The 24,054-nt window shown below is 34.6% G+C and overlaps 1 protein-coding gene across 1 annotated transcript in view; it reads left to right on the plus strand.

Annotated features, from left to right (window-relative positions):
* Window positions 1-24,054, plus strand: part of LOC136040627 (protein patched homolog 3-like) — a gene marked incomplete in the record, with an annotated part of 148,648 nt that overhangs the window by 31,655 nt on the left and 92,939 nt on the right. The window contains 2 exon segments of the mRNA XM_065724903.1: window positions 9,624-9,941; window positions 15,462-15,627. Coding sequence (XP_065580975.1) covers window positions 9,624-9,941; window positions 15,462-15,627 — 484 coding nt within the window.

Consider the following 24,054-nt stretch of genomic DNA (forward strand, 5'->3'; position numbering starts at 1 on the left):
AGGTGTGTGTTTGTGTGTTTGTGGGGGGGGGGGTAAGGGTATCTACCCTCCGATCACTCTGAAACTCAAAAAGAGCACTAAAAATTCTGATTAGCAATCCAGTGAGCCCCCTCCAAAGTTTATACGATCATCCTTTCTGTATAAACCTTATATGCCCCCAGGGCATAACTTACAACCCTTGCCCTGAGGGCTGTCTGGGGGTTGTCATCCTCAAAGACATGATATAGATCTTTCAACTACGCTGAACAAAACGACCATCTCAAAATTTTGATTGAGTGTGCTTGGGAAATGGTGGGCGTGAAAGGGGGATTAGTTGACTTCCAATCACTTTCGACTATTAAAAAGAGCTCTAACCATTTCAATTTTCAATCGAAGGAGCCCTTTTTGAAGTTTCTACGACAACTCCTTCGACACGAAGTGCGCTGGTCTAAACAAAAAAAAAAAAATAATACATTGTGCCCTCATCGCTCTTTACTTAGGCAGCGCTATTGCGCTGCTTATGAAAAGAGATCTTTAGATGAATGTTGATTTGCTGCTTGATTTGTCTGACGTAAAACGACATATTACGACATCTGACATGAAACTGCCTTTAAGTTGTCTTACTTTGCAAAGCTAAGTCGGAAGAATTGCATTTGTGTTAAAAAAAGTAATGTGCCGCCATGCAGCACTTCGGTTATCACCAAAGCGATCGCAGCGGATGGTATCGATGGTAGAGGTCTTGCCTAAGCATCGTACTTCGCGAGTCGCTTCTGAGCAGCTAGCACAGTCTCGGTATATATATATATATATATATATATATATATATATATATATATATATATATATATATATATATATATATATATATATATATATATATATATATATATATATATATATATATATATATATATATATATATATATATATATATATATATATATATATATATATATATATATATATATATATATGTATATATATGTATATATATATATATATATATATATATGTATATATATATATATATGTATATACATATATATATATATATATATATATATATATATATATATATATATATATATATATATATATATATATATATAAACAGTCATATAGATCCATCTGGAGGAGCAACGTTACTACATAACGCCACATACTATGCGGCAGGAGCCTTAAGTCAAGTAAGTCAAGACATTTGTTTCAGAAATGTCACAGTGCCACAAACGTGTGCCACAACACAGTGCCACAACACATCACAGTGCCACAAACGGACGTGGTCAGCAGAGTCGACGGTGGTTGTGTATTATTCAGTACACACTCGAGAAGTGAAGTTTGGTTAATCATAATGGAATATACCAAAATATGATGAAAATCCAATACTTTAGTAACAAAATTATGGAGACTACAACGAAGAATTATTGTAGGGGGGCTGCACAGAACGCATTGTATTAAACACCTAACCCAACCAAAATACCATCTCTATATGTTATAAATTTATTATAAATATACCTAACACGTAGATTTCAACTGATCCTAAGCTAGTTTTTTTTTCGAATATTGACAGGTATAAACCGGTTTTTGTCTGATCTGCAGATCCAATCCTCGAGCATGTACTGAATAAGACATAAGTGCCGAGTGAACTATTGACAATTTTTATAATCAAATTTTCGTCTGCTTCCTCATCAACGCCCCGCTCTTTATGCTAAAGTTTGCCTTTCTCTTAACTATTCTTTTAAAACAGCAAAAAACTTAAGCGTAAAGAGCGGGGCGTTGATGAGGAAGCAGCCCCTTTCATATACGAAGTAATTTCTGTTCATTTTAAGTTTTAATGTCGCTCCTTACTTTCAGTTAAAAAACTTGTCTTTTTTATCTAATTTCCGAACGTTTTTGAATAAATGCATGTTTTGATTTTTGACTCTTCGCAGAGGAATAATTAAAAAAAAATTTGCATTTTTTTTGGCTAAATGGCTTTCTCATAGTTTTGATCGAATGATTTTGAGAAAAAAAAGAGCGGGGGAGGAAGCCTAGTTGCCCTCCGATTTTTTGGCTACTTAAAAAGGCAACTAGAACGTTTAATTTTTTACGAATGTTTTATTAGTAAAAGATATACGTAATTTATAAATTAGTTTACGTAACGAACTTTTGTATTCTCATGTTTTTAGTACATATATGAGGGGATTCGCCCGCTCGTTAGTACCTCGCTCTTTACACTAAAGCTTAAATTTTGTCCCAATTCATTAAGTATGACCCCTGAATCACAAAAGCCGTAGAATAAATAGTTGAAATTACTAAAAATACTTTAGCATATGGAGAGAGGTATTCGGAGGAGGTGAGCCCCTCATATGCGTAATAATTTCTATTCGTTTTAAGTTTTAATGCTGCTCCTTACTTCCAGCTGAAAAAACTTTTTCATATTTATTTATTCATTGTTTTTTTTTAACAATGCCAGAAAATTCTGCGCTCCCTTCATGGAAAGTTTCTTCCCCCATGTCAAATTCCTCGATGGAAAGTTCCCCCAACATATCCCCATCTTCACAACCCCTCCCCCAACCAAAAAATCCCCCTGAAAACGTCTGTACACTTCCCAATAGCCATTACTATATGTAAGCACTGGTCAAAGTTTTTAACTTGTAGCCCCTCCCACGGGGACTGTGGGGGAGTAAGTCGTCGCCAAAGATATAGTTAGAAGGTTTTTCGACTACGCTGAATAAAATGGCTATCTCAGAATTTTGATCCGTTGACTTTGGGAAAACAATTAGCGTTGGAGGGGGCCTTGGTGCCCTCCAATTTTTCGGTCACTTAAAAAGGGCACTATAACTTTTAATTTCCGTTAGAATGAGCCCTCTTGCAACATTCTAGGACCACTGGATCGATGCGATCACCCCTGGGGAAAAACAAAACAAAAAACAACCCAAACAAATAAATACGCATCCGTGATCTGTCTTCTGGCAAAAAATACAAATTTCCACAATTTGGTAGATAGGAGCTTGAAACTCCTACAATAGGGTTCTCTGATACGCTGAATCTCATGGTGTGATTTTCAATAAGATCCTATGACTTTTAGGGAGTGTATTCCCCTAGGTTGCCGTTTCGGTGCAACCTAGTTCGGGAGTGTTTCCCCCTAAGGTTGCCATTTCGGTGACGTTGCCCCGCCCAGAAAATGCCGTGCCTTCGGAAATTATCGGAAATAAGGTATAGCGTGTACATTCTTTATCTAGCTTTGTTCAGCAACTAAATAGTCTAGTAAACATGTCTTTATTACTATTTTACTCACTTTTTTAGAGTCTAATTTTCGCTTTCAATTAGACAATGTCATCAAACATCTAAAGAATGAAGGCGCTTTTTTATATACAAGTTTTATTAATAAACAAATTCCCGAACATTTTAAAAGCATTTCACTCCTAGGGTACTGAAATTTATATTATACAGGTAGGAAAGGGTATTTTATGATTATATACATCTTGATAATGCACACTTACTTGGAATGGCAACCTATAGGGAATCAGGCAGCAGTCAGTCAAAAATATAGTTTTTGTAAAAAAAAAATTATTTTCTTTTCTAACCGTTATTTTTTGTTAATCATAGAAGTGATTGTATGTAGCAATTTCCTTTACAATTAGTCATAAAAAATCTCGTTGAAATTTATGAAAAAATCTTTTTTAAGGGTCTTTATTACTATTTTACTCACTTTTTTAGAGTCTAATTTTCGCTTTTTATTAGACAATGTCATCAAACCATCTTCTAATCTTCTAAAAACTAAAGAATTCTTATTTATTCAATTTTGAAAAAAATGTCCATTATGGAACTACAATTTTCGGGTATGACTTTACATAGTAATAAAATACTTAATTATATTTATTATATTTAAATTATATTATGTTAAAGTAATAAATGGGAATATTTATATAGTAATATAAACTTTACATAGTGTCAGATTTACTGTCAACAAGGTCGAAAAACCTTTGTTACAAACTTGAACCTTATATCACTTTGAAACGGGTATGCTATACATAAAATCTAAGACCACACTGGCTGTGCGTGACGTTTAAAAAAAGGAAATAAAGTGTTTGTTCTGCTTTGTTAAGGCTTTTATATATATATATATATATATATATATATATATATATATATATATATATATATATATATATATATATATATATATATATATATATATATATATATATATATATATATATGTAAAATACCATCTTACAACACTCATAAACCATCTTACAACATTCACAACTCAGTTAACAATCAAGGTCAAACGTTATTTTTACGCAGTTATATAGAGTTCACTTCAAAAGGTTAGTCAAAACGTTACCCCGTAAGCACGCATGCCTTATTATTTATATATATATATATATATATATATATATATATATATATATATATATATATATATATATATATATATATATATATATATATATATATATATATAATATTTATATTATTTTTATGTTATTTTTTTTATAGGACACTCATTTTACGATTTTTGCTTCAAATTTCCAATTGATTGCTTCAAATATCTTTCAATATTTGACGGAAATCAAATGAAAATTCTGAAATATGCACTTTTTGTGTTTTGATATATCAGTCATATCCCAATCTATGACTTTAAATTGATTGGCATCTGTATTTGGCGGCCTTTAAACTTAAAGCTACAATTTCGCTCCAGAAAAAACTGCCGACAGGAAAGGCAATAGTCGATATTTATTGTCGTTGGAACAACCTCTAATTAATTTAGATAGTTGATTCAACGCCAATTTCCACAATGGATAAGAACCTTGAATCTATTCTTGTTTTTCTTAAAAGATGGCGTTAGCAGTATCAGTGCATGGAAATTCAAGTGGTTATGTATATGCAAAGAAATATTGTATGTAACGTTTAATTTCTGTTATGCGGTGTTAAATTCTGTTGTTTAGTATAGTGTAAATGTTTTTTTCAATATTTCTAAAAATGTCTGTTAACATGTCTATTAATACAGTATGTTTGCGAGGAATTTTACTCGAAAGAAATTTGTAGCCGAAGCACACAGAATTCATTTTGAGGCGATGAAAATGCTCTTTCGGATACGAGACTGGTTCAGGGTTACCAACTTTTTAGTCCATAAATGGGCCCCCTGATCATCCAAAAATGTGTCATTTGTAGCTAAAATGTGTCCATCTTGAAACTAGAAAATCTTAAAACTAGAAGTTATCTTTTTTTTATCAATTGTAGTATTGATTAAAAAACGCTTTGTAAACCCATTTCAAAGCGAACAGATAACATTAAATATTATGAAAATTATATAAATGTAGTTAAAACAAACATACAAAATGATTTGGTGCGAAAGCACGAACCTCGTATACACATGTAAATCCTTTACTCTGGAGAAAACCCTTTGCTTACTTCACTGGAAAAACCTCGATGCTAAAAAAAAAAAGAAAACTGCCATGAAAAAACACTACTTTGGTGAAAAGTGACATTTTTTTTTCAAAATATATTTGCATTTGGGACAGGTCTTGGAACAGGAAGCATGCCACCTAATTTTGATGGAATGTGGGTCAATGTCATGTTGCAATGTATCTTGGATTCTAGAACCCTAAGTAAAATATGGGTTTGTAAAATTTATGTTGCCTTGGCCTGAGGAAACGGGAATCAGAAAAACTAAGTTTATAATACGAGAAAGTGGACATCGGGCTATTTTAACATAGTAGAACGTATTTCTAAGACCCTTTGAAATCATTTTATATACGGATTTCGGAAGTGCTACAGGTAGTTCCTCTGATGCAGTACTTCTGTAAAGATGTTCTCTTGTGTTTGTTTTCAAATCATGTATATAGACTTTTTACAATAAATGAATAGTTTATAGTAAACAATCTTATTTGTGGTCTACGTAGTGTACGTAGTCTTCTACGTGGCTGAAGCCATTCCGACCTCAAACAATAGGGTTCCCTGGTGTTTAAATACATTGTATAGCCTACAAATGTTTAAATATATTGAACGATTATATATAAATAGGAAAAGACATACTATATTATATATCTTCTAATATTATAAATAATACTACATTTTATATATAATCATACTATACATAATAATAAATACAATAAAGACACGTTTCTTCTATCTCATTTCGCGTGAACCCTTAGCACGAAAGATTCGGCTACACGCTTACGTGTAAACGCCTACGAATATTAGCTGATTATCAGTGTAAACCCAGACATCACCAGAAAGTAGTACTAAAGGTTTACAATGTTATAAACTTACAAAATGTGTTCGTTTTTGCTCTTTTTATGTCCCAAATTTCTAAAACGTGTCATTTCTTGGCCCTTTTATGTCACGGTGTCACTGTTTATGTCACGATCCCTTTTTTATGTCATGATTATCAATGCAAACCCAGACATCACCACAAAGTAGTACTAAAGGCCAACAATGTTATAAATTTACAAAATGTACTAAAGGTTTACAGTGTTATAAATTTACCAAATGTGTTCGTTTTTGCCCTTTTATGTCCCAAATTTCTAAAACGTGTCACTTCTTTGCCCTTTTATGTCACGGTGTCTCTGTTTATGTCATGATCTCTTTTTTATGTCATGATTATCAATGCAAACCCAGACATCACCAGAAAGTAGTACTAAAGGTTTACAATGTTATAAATTTACAAAATGTACTAAAGGTTTACAATGTTATAAATTTACAAAATGTGTTCGTTTTTGCCTTTTTATGTCCCAAATTTCTAAAACGTGTCACTTCTTTGCCCTTTTATGTCATGGTGTCAATGTTTATGTCATGATCTCCTTTTTATGTCCTTTGATATCCTATCCTATCCTTTGATCTTTTATGTCCTGTTATGTCCATGATCTCCTTTTTATGTCATGATTATCAATATAAACCCATACATCACCAGAAAGGAGTACTAAAGGTTTACAATGTCAGAAATTTACAAAATGTGTCCGTTTTTTGCCCTTTTATGTCCCAAATTTCTAAAACGTGTCACTTCTTTGCCCTTTTATGTCATGATGTCCCGGCACATAGGAATGTGTCCTTTTGACATAAAATCTTTCCAGTTGGCAACCCTGGACTGATTACGGTGCTTCAAAAAGAATAATTTTGAACTTTGATTAAAAGGCTTTCTTGCACATCCAAACAGTTATAAGACAAAGAATTAGAACTACTTGAACAAGGCACACGTCTAACGCTAGCAGAACTTGGATAAAATTAAATAGCGAAATTAAAAAAAAAATTAGTTTAGATGAAATAGTAGTTTTAAAGTATTTGGATGACCTAGAAGCAAAAGCATTGGGTTCCTATATTTAGTTTATGTACTCATTCAAAGTATATAGTTCAGTTCCTCTTATATTTACACATCGTATCTCTTATATTTTATCATTGTAGTTGAAATGGTTTGGCCATAGTTCTGCATAGTTAGGACCATCGCAAGGAGTGTGGAAGGGGATGGATACATTTTTAATCGAACCTATAACAGGCCTATTGCGAAATGGTTTCTTAACTGCGAAATTTATGTTATAAGCTTTTCTAATCTGTTATAATATGAAATACATATTAAGATAATATTTTGGATGCCTTATTTTAAATAATTTTGGAAATCACACTGACTAATTATCACAAGGCGCAAGAATCGTAAAGAAGAGAGAAAAGAGGATTCTCTTCTTTAGAGGACTATTCTCCTCTTCGTTTTTTATTCACTGGCTTCATTTCTCTCTTCTTTACGATACTAAAACCATGATTTTAGGGCTAGAAATAAGTGAAGGTGAATAGATGATATTGAGCAATGAGAATTTCGATCATTTGGACATCCTCACTGTCATTACTAAAGACGGCGGGTGCAGTGAATATGTTAAAAGTAGAACAGCCAAGGCTCAGTGTATTTTTTCATAGTTGAAAAAAGTTTGGAAAAATTGGAAGATAAAATCGTAAAAAATCGTAAAGAAGAAAGAAAAGAGGATTCTCTCTTCTTTAGAGGACTATTCTCCTCTTGGTTTTTTATTCACTGGCTGTTATTATCTTCGTTTCTCTCTTCTTTACGATTCTTTTGTCTTGTTTCGTTTTGTTAAAAACATAATTGTAAGAGAGGGTTGGGGGAATTTTGCGTGCACTTCTTCGCGTTCATACTTGAACTCCTAATCTACCCTGTCCCTTTTATATTTATTGGTACTTTATAAAACTAGAGGAAGAGTGATTGGTACGAAAAAAGTTATCCCTAGGGCCTAGTTTTGGCTCCCATTAGCTTTGATCGTACCTCTATCTTTCCGTTCTCCTAAACTGTTTTCAACTCCGAAAAAACACCCTGTGTCGATCTTCTCGTTACCCAACTTCACCTTTTCACCTTTACTTATTCTTAGTGTTAGTGACATAGTTTTTCTGACATTAATTTTCAAACCTATTCTTGTACCAAATCGCAAAACCTCCAAAAGTTCATTTATTTTTCATTTTCGTCTAGGATGTTTAAATCGTCGGCATAATTTAAATCTAGGTAAGTTTTAATTCCTCATTTGATTCTGTGTTCTCCCATTGCCTTTGCTGCGATCCATAGCACAAAGTCCATCAAAGTGATCCATATCAATGGGAGTAGAATGACATCCTACTTATTGGCATATTATGGTTCCAAATATAATATAATATTCCTTAAGGCAGGACGCACTCTCAAGGAATCTTCCTATACCTCCCATGTTAAACATTTGGAGTTTGCCTGCCGTTCCTGAACTAGTGATTTCGGCGGTTTTATGTCAATAGAATAAAAAAAAATCTGGTGAATATTTTGATCTAATCAAATCTTAAAGCCGACAATTATTTTTTTTTTATAATTCCAAAATAATTATAAAACCTGTTTCGGGTTTGCATTCTAGATTGCTATAGTTGACACTGCTGTAGTGGGGTATCAAAAATAGAGCAAAAAATTTTCTATTCAAGAATCAGAAACTTATTTCTGTAATATATACTTCCTGGCTGCAGTCCCTTCAAATACTTTACACATTTGTGTTCCGAAGTAAAAAAAATTCCCCTCAAAAGACTAGATGCAGCTGTAATCGGAGCGTGTGAGAATGCATAAATTACACCAAGGGACTAACCACTCGGATTGTTCAGGAGCGATTCAGTCAAGTATTAGCTAGTTGTAACCTGTTTAAACAGCGTCTAGAGAATAAGTAGCATGCAGACATAAACTGCTGGTTAATAAATACATATAAAAAATTATATTGTATAAAGTAATTACAAGAAGAATTGCTAAGGACCTGCACCTTAGCGTAATTTTGAGTGAGAAACCCCTTAAGTTCGACCCTCTTATGTTTGTTTAGTTGAAGCAACGAAGAAAACTGATACCTTTGTATTTGACCGACTTGCCACCTAAGAAAAAGAATTGACAAGAGATTAAAATTTTTGGACTTTGGCTAGGCCTTAAGTTTATTGTTGCACATCAAAAGCTACGACGAAATAAAATTTGCCTATTTTTCGAAAATGGGAAGATACGTTATAAAAAATTCAAGTCTTCTTAATGGGAATCGCATCATTAAATTCAGCATATCAGAGAACCCTACTGCAGAGGTTTTAAGTACCTATCTCCAAAAATGTGGATTTTTTTCCCAGAGGAAATATCACGGATATTTTTTTCTTTTTTTTCTGTTTTACAGGCTCCCCGTTGTTCAAAACTCCATGTCAACAAGAAAGAAGAGATCAGCTGACGGTCCCGATTTTAACTTAGATTTTGATTTCTCAGATTTTGAAAGTAAATTTGATGAAAACGTTTTCAACAATACAGAACCAATGTATGATAGTGACTTTGAACCAAGTGTGGACTTATCTCAAGCCCTATTTTGCGAATTAGTTTCTACATTTGATGAGAGGTGTTTTGAGAACAATATCCTTGAAATTTGGAAGTATGACTTAGAAAAAATCAGGAGGCTAACTCAAGAAGAAATTATTGATGGGATTAACTCTGCAAATGCGAGGTTATTTTTCTCATTGTGTTTCATAGCTTAAGCATAAGGGGGAAAGGTTATGTTTGGATGTTTGACGTCTCTCATTATCTTCATACAAGAAAATTAATTTTTCATTTATTTTCTGTACGTTTTGTCATCGCACTCAGGGAAATAATTTCTTAAACCACATTGGTTTTTCATTTACATTGCCTTTTGCTTTAGCTGTTTGTATTACTTTCTCAGACCACACTGTTTTTCCATTTACAATTTTTTTTTTATTGTTTTAAAAAGTAGAACTGTGACAAAGAGTCAAACTTTAGCATAAAGAGCGGGACGTTGAGGACGGGAAAGCCCCTTTCATATACCTAATAATTTCTGTTCGCTTTAAGTTTTAATGTTGCTTCTTACTTTCAATTGAAAAAACTTGTTTTTTTTTCGAGTAAAGCTCGTACACAATGACTGCAAATTGCATTTCGTGACCATAAAATTTGATGAAAAACTGTGGTACATAATACTTCAGTACTACTTGTCGCAAGTTTTATTGCTAGTAAATAATTTTATAATTCAACAGAAAGTCAGTATTAAAAGATATTGATCATGCAGTTAATATCTGTAATCATTTCCATCTCTTCAGTAAAGTTAATTTAAAAAAAAAATTCCCACAAAACAAGTTTTTCAAAGAAAAGTAATGAGCTCCATTAAGCCAGAATGATCAGAAATAAAGTTAAGTGATTTTTGAAGGGTAGAAATACCAAGAATCACCATCAATAAATAAATGAAATTCAAAACGAACAGAAATTACAACAAACGGCCGAGTCAAAGACAAAACCAGCAAAAATTAATATAAGTAAAGCTGATAACCCCCATGCCATCTCAAGATTATAAAATGATTTGCTCTTAACTAAAAAAAAAAAAAAAAAAAAAAAAAAAAAAAAAAAAAAAAAAAAAAAAAAAAAAAAAAAAAAAAAAAAATGTGATCGTGGATTATCAATTTAATTTCGATATACTGATATTTATTACTTAAAGTTTTAATACTTCTTTAGTTATTAAAGTAAAAAAGTGAAAATATTTAAGATGCATTTAGATGTATTTCAAAAACATTAGATGTATTTTTTCATTAAAGTGCAAATTATTTTCTGGCCTTGAGAAGACATGGGAGTTATCAGCCCATTTTTTTTTCAAAATTAAGGCCCTACGCGAATTTTCCAAAAAACTGTTTTTAAATCGTTTTTTTTTCACACCGGAAAACGGTAGTATATCAATTTCCAGAAAAATATTGTGCCGTTCTCGAAAAAAATACAGATAAATAAATAAATATACATATGATACTGTTATATTGTTTTTAATTTATAAATTTGTTTAATATCTATTGCAAAACAGCTTTAGTTTCATTTCATTTTATTTGCTGTAGAAAGTAAAAACCATTAGGGTAGGCCTATTGGACACTTTGGTGTTTGTGATACCATTCAAACTAAAAATGTTTTTTCCAAAATTAATGGCCTAGATGATTGTATCAGAGTCGTGACCTATCTTGACCGTTTTTTTGCACTGGAAAATAGTATCATGCATGTTTTCAGGAAAAATTACAGATAAATAAATAAATATGAATATGTACGGTTATATTCTTTAAAAAACAATACTCTTCGCAAAGGAACTTCAATTTTATTGAATTATATTCGCTTTAGAAACTAAAACTATTAGGATACTTGACGTAAGCGGTTTGTGACGTAATTGGAATGAAAAATATATATTCAAAATCAAGGCCCTAACCCGATTTTCCAAAGTTGTAACCTATCTAGATCATTTTTTTACACTGCAAAATAGTGTCATCCCAATTTTCAGAAAATAATTACAGATAAATAAAAAAGTATGTAGCCTATATATACATTTATTTTGTTTAAAAAAAATTAAAACAAATTAAAATCTTTCACGAAGCAACTTTTGTTTCATTTTATTCACTGTAGAAATTAATATTATTACGATTCTGCACGTCAGGATGTTTGTGATGTTACTGAAATGAAAAATGTATATCCAAAATTAAGGCCCCACCAATTTGGTGCTCAATCATTCAGAACACTCCAAAATGATTCAATTTATGGATATACGTGCTGAAACAACTGAGACGCATTGGGAGATAGACAGAATATATATAATTTGGGCTATATATTTGCACAGTAGGGGGGTTGTGGTTAAGTATAGCGGGGCTGCATGCAAAATGTATCCTAACCTGATCAAAATACCAACTCTGCATATTAAATATTTAATTAAAATATGCCTACAACGTATGTTTTTTCACTGAAACTAAGCTAATTGTCTCCGAATAGAGATACAAACCGTTATTTGTCAGATCTTTCAGATCAAAGTTCCTGGATGTGTTCTGAATAACGGACAAGTACCATTAATTTTCCCTAAGTTAAAACATATCTAGATCGTTTTTTTTCACACTTGAAAATGGTATCTTGCCAGTTTTCAGAAAAAAAATTACACATAAAAAATGAATATGCATATATACATTTATGTAGTTAAAAAAAAACGAAAACAAAAAAAACTAATTTTTTTTGCAAAGGAACTTTAATATCATTTCATTGTATTCCCTGTAGAAACTAAAATCATTAAAGTACTGGACGCCAGGGTATTTGTGACTTAGTGAAACGAAATTTTTTTTCCAAAATCAAGGCCGACGACAAATTTCCCAAAGTCGTGACCTATCTAAATCGTTTTTCATGGAAAACAGTATCATGCCAGTTTTCCGAAAAAATACAGATAAATAAATAAATATGCGTGTATACAGTTAAATTGTGAAAAAATTCTCTTTCGCAAAGCAACTGTAATTTCATCTCATTTTATTCACAGTAATAACTAAAACCATTAGGATACTAGACGTCAGGATATTTGTACCGTATTTGAATTAAAAATGTTTTTCCAAAATTAATGTCCTAAACGAATTCCCCAAGTCTCGACCTATATTGATCGTTTTTCTTATGGCACTTGGTATTTATCAAGTGACATATAGCGATCGCAATTTCTGTCCGTCGGTCTGTCCGTTTGTCTGTTTGTCGGTCCTGGTTTTGCTAGTTCGGGCATTTCTAGATAAGCTAGGACGACGAAAGTTGGCAGGCGTATCAGGGACAAGACCAGGTTAGATTAGAAATAGTCGCTTCCCTGATTCGAACTTCTGGGGGGGAGGGATGGTTAATTCGTAAAAATTAGAACAAATGAGGTGATTTTAACTTACGAACCGGTGATCAGATCGTAATGAAATTTGATATTTAGAACGAAATCGTAGCTTGGAGCTCATATTATAAATCCCGACCGGATCCGGTGACATTGGGGGAAGTTGGCGGGGGAAACTGGAAATCTTGGAAAACGCTTAGAGTGGAGAGATCGGGATGAAACTTGGTGGGAAGAATAAGCACAAGTCCTAGATACGTGATTGACATAACCGGACCGGATTCGCTCTCTTTGGGGGAGTTGGGGGAACTGGACCAGATTCGCTCTCTTTGGGGGAGTTGGGGATGGGACCTAATTCGGAAAATTGGAAAAAATACGGTATTTTTTACTTACAAACGGGTGATTGGATCTTAATGAAATTTGATATTTAGGTGGACCTCGTGTCGCAGAGCTCTTATTTTAAATCCCGACCAGACCGGTAACATTAGGGGTAGTCAGAAGGGGAAACTGGAAATCTTAGAAAACGCTTAGAATGGATAGATCGGGATGAAACCTGGTGGGAAGAGTAAGCGCAAGTCCTAGATACGTGATTGATATAACCGGACTGGATCTGCACTCTTTGGGGGAGTTGAGGGGGATTTCTAGTGCTTTGGCGAGTTTGGTGCTTCTGAATGTGCTGGGACGATGAAAATTGGTAGGCGTGTCTGGGACCTGCAGAAATTGATTTGATAACAGTCTTTTCCCCGATTCAACCATATGGGGGGTTACTGAAGGGATGGAAAATCGTGTTAATTGAGATATGTTTATTTAACGAATGGGTGATCATATCTTAGTGAAACTTGATATATAAAAAGGTCTCATGTCTCACATACTCTATTTTCAATTCGGATCGGATCCAGAGACATAGGGGATGGACGGGGGAAACGAAAATCTTGGAAACCGGAAATCTTGGAAAACGCTTAGAGTGGATAGATCGGGATGAAACTTGAAGGGAAGAATAAACACAAGTTCTAAATACGCGATTGACATAACCGAACCGGATCCGTTCTCTTTGGGGAAGTCTGGGGGGATTTCCAGTGCTTCTGCGAGTTCAGTGCTTCTGGACGTGCTAGGAATGAAAATTGGTTGGCGTGTCAGGGTCCTGCACAAATCGGCTCGATAACAGTCGTATTCCCGATTCGACCATCTGAAGGGCTGGAGGGAGAGGACAAATCAGAAAAAATGAGGTATTTTTAACTTACGAATGGGTGATCGGATCTTAATGAAATTTGATTTTTAGAAAGACCTCATGTCTCTGAGCTCCTATTTTAATTCCTGACCTGACCCAGTGACATTGGGGGGAGTTGGAGGGGGAAACCGGAAGTCTTGGAAAACGCTTAGAGTGGAGAGATCGGGATAAAACTTGGTGGTAAGAATAAGTACATGTCCTATATACGTGATTGACATAACCGGACCGGTTCCGCTCTCTTTGAGGGAGTGGGGGGGGGGGTCCAGTGCTTTGGCGAGTTTGATGCTTCTGGGCGTGCTAGGACGATGAAAATAAGTAGGCGGTTCAGGGACCTGTACAAATTGACTTGATAACAGTTGCTTTTCCCGATTCGACCATTTGGAGGACTGAAGGGAGAGGAAAAATTAGAAAAAGTGGGGTATTTTTAACTTAGGAATGGGCGATCGGATCTTAATGAATTTGATATTTAGAAGGACCTCTTGTCTTAGAGCTGTTATTTTGAATCCCGACCGAATCCGGAGATACTGGGGCTGGGAGTTGGAGGGGGAAATCGTAAATCTTAGAAAACGCTTAGAGTGGAGAGATCAGGATGAAACCTGGTGGCAAGAATAAGCACAAGTCCTAGATACGTGATGGGCATAACCGGATCGAAATCCGCTCTCTTTGGGGGAGCTGGGGGTAACTCCAGTGCTTTGGTGAGTTTGGTGCTTCTGGACGTGTTAGGACGATTACAATTGGCAGGCGTGCTAGGGACCTGCACAAATTGACTTGATAACAGCCGTCTCCCCGATTCGACCATCTGGAGGGCTGGAGGGAGGGAAAATCGTGAAAATTGAGGTATGTTCATCTTGCAAATGGGTGATCGGATCTTTATGAAACCTAGTACCGAGTCTAATTTTAGGTTCTGACCTCGTCACAAGTGCCATATGAGCTCCTGGCTCTTGTTCATACCAGGCTAAGTTAGTATGCCAATTATCCGAAAAAGTTGTAGTGATGTTTTGAGAAAAATAATTAAATATACTATTATTATCGTTTAATATTTTGATTGGATTATTTTTTACATTCGAACAATCCATATTATTTATGGACATGTCAATAATTGAAGTGCGAGAAAAAAGTATCTTGGTAAGCTTTTTGTTTTAATTTTTTAGTTCATTAACTGGAATGAAATTCGATGAGCTTCTTGGAGGTGTGGTACGAAACGAATCTGGTTATATTGTAGCCGCAGAATCAGCTTTAATTCAACTTTTTAACAAGATTAACTTAACGGCTATCGAAGGGGGAGCTTCTAGCAATGATGTGGGGACTGGAGAAATTGTAAGTAAGATCAAAAGTTATGCTTAAGGTGTCTGACATATGATACTATTCCCATTAATTAAATACCACAGAAATGCTATCGAGGTCAAATCGTCCGTCGAACGAGAGTTGCTCGAAATACGAGAACCCGTTTTTGCACGACAAGACAACCACTGTTCTAATTCTGCAGGTATTGTTTTATTTATTTATATAAATAAATTAATTAGATAATTAAATAAATTAATAAATAATAAATATAGATAATAAATAAATTAATTATATAATTAAAAATAGAGCATTTATTTATTTATTTTTTATCAAGATATTTTTTTTATCTTGGCTGTTTATGATTTGCTAAAATTGTTCATATAGGAGTAAAAGTTTGGAAGAAGATATTCTTCATTGAGATGGCAACGATATTTGCAAGCAATTTGCAGATTAGTGTCAGCAAGAGCTGACACTAACATGTCAGCTCTTGCGAAAATTGTAAAGTGGGAATGAATTGTATGTTTATGTCTGCTTTACCCTTAATATTTTTATTTTTGTTTTTTTTCTTTTGCTTCTTTTTTATTGTTCCTTTGCTTTATCTTTTTCTTCTGTTTTACTTTGGTCAGTCAGAAACAAAAAAGAAAGAAAGATGAATCTGTGGTCAAGTAGGCTTTTACCCAGGATTTTCGTTCGTGGGCTTCCTGTAGACATGCATTATATGTATTTGCTACTAATATACGATTAGGACATAATTTTCGTGGGATGAGGGGCTCAAAATCCCCCCCCCTGGATAAGGCCACGTTAACAAGTAATTTCTAAATTGAACATAGCAAAAAAATAGCGTTTGGTATATCTGTGTCTCAAACAGAATGAAGAATTGGTTGCCTAAATTTGTTTTTTGGCCCAGAATTAAAGGTTTGCTGCTAAAATAAATAAAGTCTAAAAACAAATTTTGATATATCGATTACCACTGTTAAAGAGAACAGTTTAATTATTAATGTTCTATTTATGGCATTTTTTCCAGGTGAATTCCCGCCGCTTGGGCTAACCCTAGGCTTAGTTCCTACCATAATTACATTATAACTTGATCGTCCTACAAGTCCTTATTACCTATCTTATTACGATCTATAACTACAATAAAACAATCAGTCAGCCCGTGTCTAATTTCAAATCTTATAAGTTCCAAAAATAGGTTTATTTTATTGCTCTTTTTATAATTTTGTCGAGAACTGTGTTTTTCTTTGTTTTGTATGCTTTGTTTTTCAGTAATCATCAGGAACTAATGGACGAGTAAATTATGTCTTAAATAAGATCTTAAAGTGGTTTAGATACAGGGTTGTAAAATCGTTTGTCACGTCTATAGATCGTATCTTACATTTCCCAATTTATTAATTAAACGCTCCTGGACTTAGATTATGCTGATGATTTAAGCATATTAGATGAAAGTGTGAACAAAATAAATGAATTTTTAGAGGTTTTGCGAGTTCAGGGTGCTAGAATACGTTTGAAAATTAATGTTAAGAAGTCCCTAAGGCTAGGAATAAGTGAAGATGAAAAAGTGGCGTTGGGCTATGAAAAGATTGATCAAGTGGGCAGCTTCGATCTGCCTCGTTCTGCGGATGAAGGATGACAGATTGCCGAAAATTGTACTTTTTGGCCAACCGTCTGGGGCTACACGGAAAGCAGGTCATCCTTGTCTGGATTGGGAGGATGTCATAAATAAAAATTTAAAGGAAATGGGAAGTTCTTGGGAGGGTGTAAAGAGGGAGGCCTTGAATGGATTAGGTTGGAGGAAGAGCGTGCGTAGCTGTGTTGGCTTCAGGCGGCTTGGTGCTGCAGTGAGTTATAAGTAGTAGTAGTAGTAGTAGTCAGCTCCTGTCGAATTTCAAATATTAAAAATTATGAGAAAAGATTCATTTTTTTTTTACTTTTTTATAATTTTATCGAGAAATGTGTTTTTCTCGTTGATTTTTCGACAGTCATCCACAAATAAAATGCATAGTTTATTTATTTCTTAAAATGACTAATCACGGCAAAGGCTTGCTGTGTTCAGCTGTGGTTCGTCAGATTTTTCATCCGGTAAGTCATGAAGCAAGTTGAGCTTTAATTTTATTTCAAAAGCTAGCCGCCGTTTTTCAGAGCTTCAGATCTGAGCTTCTTTTCCTTTGGTGTAGATTCAAGATTACTTATTTGTAAATCATGCTTGGGCATCAAAATTTGATATTGCTGAGATAATTCCAAAAACCGTCTGCCAAGAAGTTGTCAAAGGGAAGTTCAGCAGGGCAATGTATATTCAATCACACTTTGACCCTCCTGATCGAGACCCCTCCTTTGAGACAATTATATCAGAAGTATGAAAATCTCAGATACAACCTTTAGATGTAACAACAATTAAATGCACTTCATTCTGAAGAAAGTAGGGGGGGGGGGGTATTTTAAATTCAAACCTGACAACCCAATACAATAGCTCATCCCACACAATTCACCACGTCACAAATAAGCCCAGACACATAATACGGCACAAACCACGGGAAATAATCTCACGATAGTTCCCTAGTAGGCAAATTTTCATGCGTTTTTGTAGTTCTGCGCATAGGAGGGGGAGGGGAAATAATTTCCTATAAGAATATTTTGGGGACAAAAATCGAAATTGTGCTCCTAAATATACAGGCTTGCTGTAATTTTTTTTTGCAATATTCTCCTCCCTACCCTGTCCATGGATGAAACTTTTTTTTTTATACTTGTGTTCGAATGCTTTTGAATAGATATCCAGACGAAGAGCGTTCCAAAGTACATTTGTGCGGAACCTGCAAAGAGAAGGTGAGGCGAATTGTTTACAATTTTTGGGGTTATTCACGTGGGAGTGCAAGTTCAGAATGTCCTTTTATCAAATATCTTGACTTGGCAACCACTGTAAAAAAAAAAAAAGATCCTGTCAGCTCTTACGATTGTAAATTCTTAGAATTTGCATGTTAACGTGCGCTTTATTTTTTTTTGTTTGAATTTTTTTAGTCGTAAGTAAAAATAAGGATGAATTTGTTATTGAAAATAATAATTCATCGAATATAAGCCTAAAACAGAAATTTCCGTGCTAAAGTGAACTAAGTCAAAACTTAACATTTGAGCTATCCACTTCCACAGTTATTAAACAAAACATTTAACTATTTGAGACGAGCCGTCATAGCCTTTAATCTAATCTTAGACTCAACCCCATTGTTTTTAAATTTATAAAAAATAATCAAACCTCTAATAAGCTTCTTTTGTATAAGAAGAACTTAATCCCAAGACTTAACGCCTTGCATCTCCTATGCCTAAATAAGACAGTAAACGAGAATGCATCCCATTGTTTTTAAATTTATAAAAAATAATCAAACCTCTAATAAGCGTCTTTTGTATAAGAAGAACTTAACCCCAAGACTTAACGCCTTGCATCTCCTATGCCTAAATAAGACAGTAAACGAGAATGCATCCCATTGTTTTTAAATTTATAAAAAATAATCAAACCTCTAATAAGCGTCTTTTGTATAAGAAGAACTTAACCCCAAGACTTAACGCCTTGCATCTCCTATGCCTAAATAAGACAGTAAACGAGAATGCATCCCATTGTTTTTAAATTTATAAAAAATCATTAAACCTCTGCTAAGCGTCTTTAGAATAAGAAGAACTTAACCCGAAGACTTAACGCCTTGCATCTCCAATACCTAAATAAGATAATAAACGAGAATGCATAACCAGGACAAAAAAGAATATATGCCAACAGTTAGTGAAAGTAACTTTGCCCTGGGTTTCGAGAAAAATACTTTCAAATTCCCTCCATTTTAGTTTTCTTCCATTAGTTCCAAGGTTATATCGACCTCGTTTTTTTAGACGGGGGTGGCATCCTTCCACTATTCGATTTTAATTTTCTAGCAAAAAAATTCAGCATCGGTAACCCGGAAATTAACCAGCATCAGCGAAGTAGCGACTCATAACAGAGATATGAAAACACTGCCCCAATAAACATACCTGGATACACATCATTCCTTTTAGAACCGTTCATTCTTGAATCCACCTATTATCAAAGTAGAATTGTATGCTTGTTGTGCTTTAACGGTTTTCGCCCGGTGAGGGTATTTTGGATGTCTTGTATAGTGGAAAGCTACCAGAACAGAAAAAGTAGTAGCTGTAAAAGATGAAAAGAAATATTTTGTAGATACTTCTGTCGCCTTATAGTTAGTAAATCATATTTTCAAACCGTTCGTGGTAACGAACACTAATTAAAGAAATTACCTGGCTCAATAGTAACCGAAATTCTAAAAAACAAGAGCTAAGAGCTCATATGACACTTGTGACGAGGCGAGAAGAGCTAAGAGCCAAGAGATCATATGGTATGAGCTCTAACAAAATTCTATGAATCAATAGATTGATTTAAAAAGGAAAATAAGAGGCTTATTGCCGGTCAAGATTTAAAATAAGAGCTCTGAGTCACAAAGTCCTTCTAAATATCAAAATTCATTAAGATCCGATCACCCACTCGTAAGTTATAAATCCCTAATTTTTTCTAATTTTTCCTCTCCCTTTTGCCCCCCAGATGGTCGAATCTGGGAAAACGACTTTATCAAGTCAAATTGTGCAGCTCCCTGACACGCCTACCAGTTTTCATCGCCCTAGCACGTCCAGAAGCACCGAACTCGCCAAATCACTGAACCCTCCCCCCAAAGAGAGTGAATCCAGTACGATTCTGTCAATCACGTATGAAGGACATTTGTTTATTCTATCCACCAAGCTTCATCCCGATTCCTCCACTCCAAGTGTTTTTCCAAGATTAACCCCTCCAACTCCCCCCAATGTCAAAAGATCTGGTTGGGATTTGAAATAAGAGCTCTGAGACATGAATTCCTTCTAAAAATCAAATTTCATTACTATCCGATCATCTATTCGTAAGATAAAAATACCCCAATTTTCATGTTTTTCAAGAATTCCGGTTTCCCCCTCCAACTCCCCCGAATGTCACAGGATCTGGTCGGAATTTGAAAGCACAAGATCCTTCTAAATATCAAATTTCTTTAAGATCTGGTCACCCTTTCGTAAGTTACAAATACCTCAATTTTCAAAATTACCCCCCCCCCAATTCCACCAAAGAGAGCAGATCCGTTCCAGTTATGTCAGTCACGTATCTTAGACAGGTTTCTATTCTTCCCATCCAGTTTCATCCTGATCTCACCGCTTTAAGTATTTTCTAAAATTTCCGGTCCCCCCAACTGCCCCCCTCCAGTTACGCTTGATCCGGTTGAGATTTAAAATAAGATATCTGAGTTACGAGGTCCTTCTAAATATGAAGTTTCATGAAGATCCGATCACTCCTTCGTAAGTTAAAAATACGTCATTTTTTCTTATTTCCAGAATTACCCCCCTCCCCCCCCCCCAATTGAGCGGATCCGTTCCAATTATATAAATCACGTATGCAAGACTTCTGCTTATTTTTCCAACCAAGTTTCATCCCAATCCCTCCAATCTAAGCGTTTTCCATCATTTTAGGTTTCCCCACCCCAAACTTCCCCCAATGTCACCAGATCCGGTCAGGATTTAAAATAAGAGCTTTGAGACACGATATCCTTCTAAATATCAAATTTCATGGAGATCCAATCACCCGTTCGTAAGTTGAAAATACCTCATTTTTCTAATTTTTCAGAATTAACCGGCCCCCACTCCCCCCCAGATGGTCTATTTCTAATTTAATCTGGTCCGGTCCCTGATACGGTTGCCAAATTTCATGGTCCTAGCTTACCTGGAAGTGCCTAAAGTAGCAAAACCGGGACCGACAGACAGACCGACAGAATTGGCGATTGCTATATGTCACTTAGTTAATATCAAGTGCCATAAAAACGGATCGAAAGAATCGGAAAAAAGGATCGGCTTATTATGTTGATTTTAAATATATAAATTTCATTAAGTTAGTCTTACCCATTAACGGCTATGAGCCTGAGAAAACGTCTGATTTTTGAAAAAGAGGGAATCGCCTCCTAAAAGCCATAGATTCTTAATGAAAATCATACCGTCAGATTCAGTTCGTCAGAAAACCCTATCTGTAGAGGTTTCAAGCTCTTATTTGGAAAAATATGGAATTTTGTATTTTTTTTTTTTGACAGAAGAAAGATACGTGGATGCTTGTTTATTTTTGTTCCAGGAGTGATTGTTTCAACCCAGTGTTCCTAGAATATCGTGAGAGGGCTCATTCGAGTGGAAATTAAAAGTTCTAGTGTCCTTTTCAAGTGACCAAAAAGATCGGAAGACAACTATGCCCCCTCTTCCGCCCCCTTTTCCCCAACAATCGTCCGATCAAAATTTTGAGATAGCCATTTTGCTCATTATAGTTTAAAGGCCCAATAACCATGCCTTTTGATATAACATGACCCCCCACAGACCCAGGGGAAAGGTCTTTAAGCTATAAAAATTGCCCATTGTTTACCAACAGTATTTGTTATTGGAAAGCATGCAAACATTTTGGGGTCCAAGGGGGGATTTTTTGCTTTTTTTCCAAGGGGGAATTTACCATGGGTAGGGAAGTTTCCAGGAGGTGTCGGGAAATAATACACTGGGGGACTTTGCAAGAATTCCTGTACAATTTTTTTTTATGTCTTGCTCTGTCTTTTCTGTCTCAATTGGTACGTGCGGAGTTGTTAAGGACAATTAGCCAGGGTAAATTTTCCCCGGGATCGAATTGTTTAGAGGATATTTCCGTGGGGAGGGTATTTCTCCGTGTTGGGCCAGATTTCCTGAGATTATTTTAAAAACGATCAGAGATTAAATAAATAAACCAGTAAAAACAGTATTTACAAATAAAATAGGTTTTTTTTTCAACTGAAAGTAGGAAGCAACATCAAAACTTAAAACGAACAGAAATTATTGAGTATATGAAGGGGTTGCCTCTCCTCAACACCTCGCTATTTACGCTAAAGTTTGAATTGTGTCCCAATTCTTTAAGAAAGACTCCTGAAACACAAGGGTTTCAAGAAGCTTTTTTAAAAGTACTTATAAAGTTTTATCGTAAAGAGTAAGGAGGAGGCAACCCCCTTCATATACGTAATAATTTCTGTTCGTTTTAAGTTTTAATGCTGCTCCTTATTTTCAGTTACTTTTTTTTATTTAATAGGGTTATAGAGACGTAGCGTGGAATGCTAATGCTGGCTGAACGGCAAAAAAGTCGTTTGTTTTTGAGCAGTTGAGTGAATATTTAACAAAATAGCAGTTAAAGTAACTGAAGCAATAAGGAATTTACTCTACTAAAGTAAACATGTTTTGTGTGCGTTTATTTATTATTTCATTTCTTAGCTACATTTTTTATTCTTTATTGTGTACATTTATTTTGTATTTTACACTCTATATATTTTACACTATATCCCCCACCTCAGAGTATGAGGCCTAAAATTGCTACTGCTTGAAGGGCAAAAAAAAAAAATCGCTGCTGTTTAGCGACCTAGTGAATATTAACAAGCCAGTACTCCATATGGACTTTCAAAAATATAGTAAATATTTTTTTTTTATTCAGGTGTGTTTTTTTTTCGAAACATGTTGTTTCCCCTTCTCTCCTTTGCGATTTCTCTGCATGTATGATTAAATTTGTAGCTGCATTTTCGTAAATAGTTTTATTTATTAATAGCTGTGCGCTTAATAGTCAATACGAATATGTTTTAAGGCTGGACAGACATAGTTTGTAAGATGAAGTCTCTGATACCGTAAAATCAGTGCCAGGTATTCGAGGACTAAAAAATTATTCGCTTGGGTCGATCTCTACTGATGTACCTCCCTCGAAAGGAAACTGAATGTCTTAAAAAATGATATTTTTCTCTTTTTTAAATTATTTAACCTTTTACTTACCCCTCTTATTTTTTTAGTGAGATATTAAATTGTTTTTCTGTTGTTAACTTTGTCTTAAAGGTGGTTAGAAGATGCAACCATCTACAGGATTTATGTCTTTTATGCGATTGTTTGGTTTCTTATATAATGTGGTTTTTTCTTTTTTTCTCGAAACGGAGACTCCCCTCCCCCCTTTCCGTCACAAATCGAAACAAAAATCACCAACATAACTGTTAGTAAAGTGCTCAGAATGCTAAGCTAGCTGGATGTCACCAAAGTTTCAGGACCTGACACGGTTCCCAATCTTATCATTAAAAGATGTGCCCCTGAACACGATATGTCCCTGTTTGGTATCTTATATAATGTGTTTTTTTTTTCTTTTCTTTTTTTTTCTCGATGAAGTTAAGTAAAATTTTTTGTTGAATTGCAAATTCATGGTAAAAGACATTTAATACCTAGATGATTTTCTAAGTTTTATCAGTGTAGTCTCATTATGTGCGGATCCTATAATAAATCCAAAGCTGTGATAATTCCTTAGAAGAAATTCTCAGACAATGGGATTAACTTTTTTTCCGTGATTAAGTGCGGAAATTGATATATAAAATGCTACACTTAAGCTCAATG

The sequence above is a fragment of the Artemia franciscana genome, chromosome 21 (assembly GCF_032884065.1).
Source record: "Artemia franciscana chromosome 21, ASM3288406v1, whole genome shotgun sequence".
In the NCBI taxonomy this organism is placed as follows: domain Eukaryota; kingdom Metazoa; phylum Arthropoda; class Branchiopoda; order Anostraca; family Artemiidae; genus Artemia; species Artemia franciscana.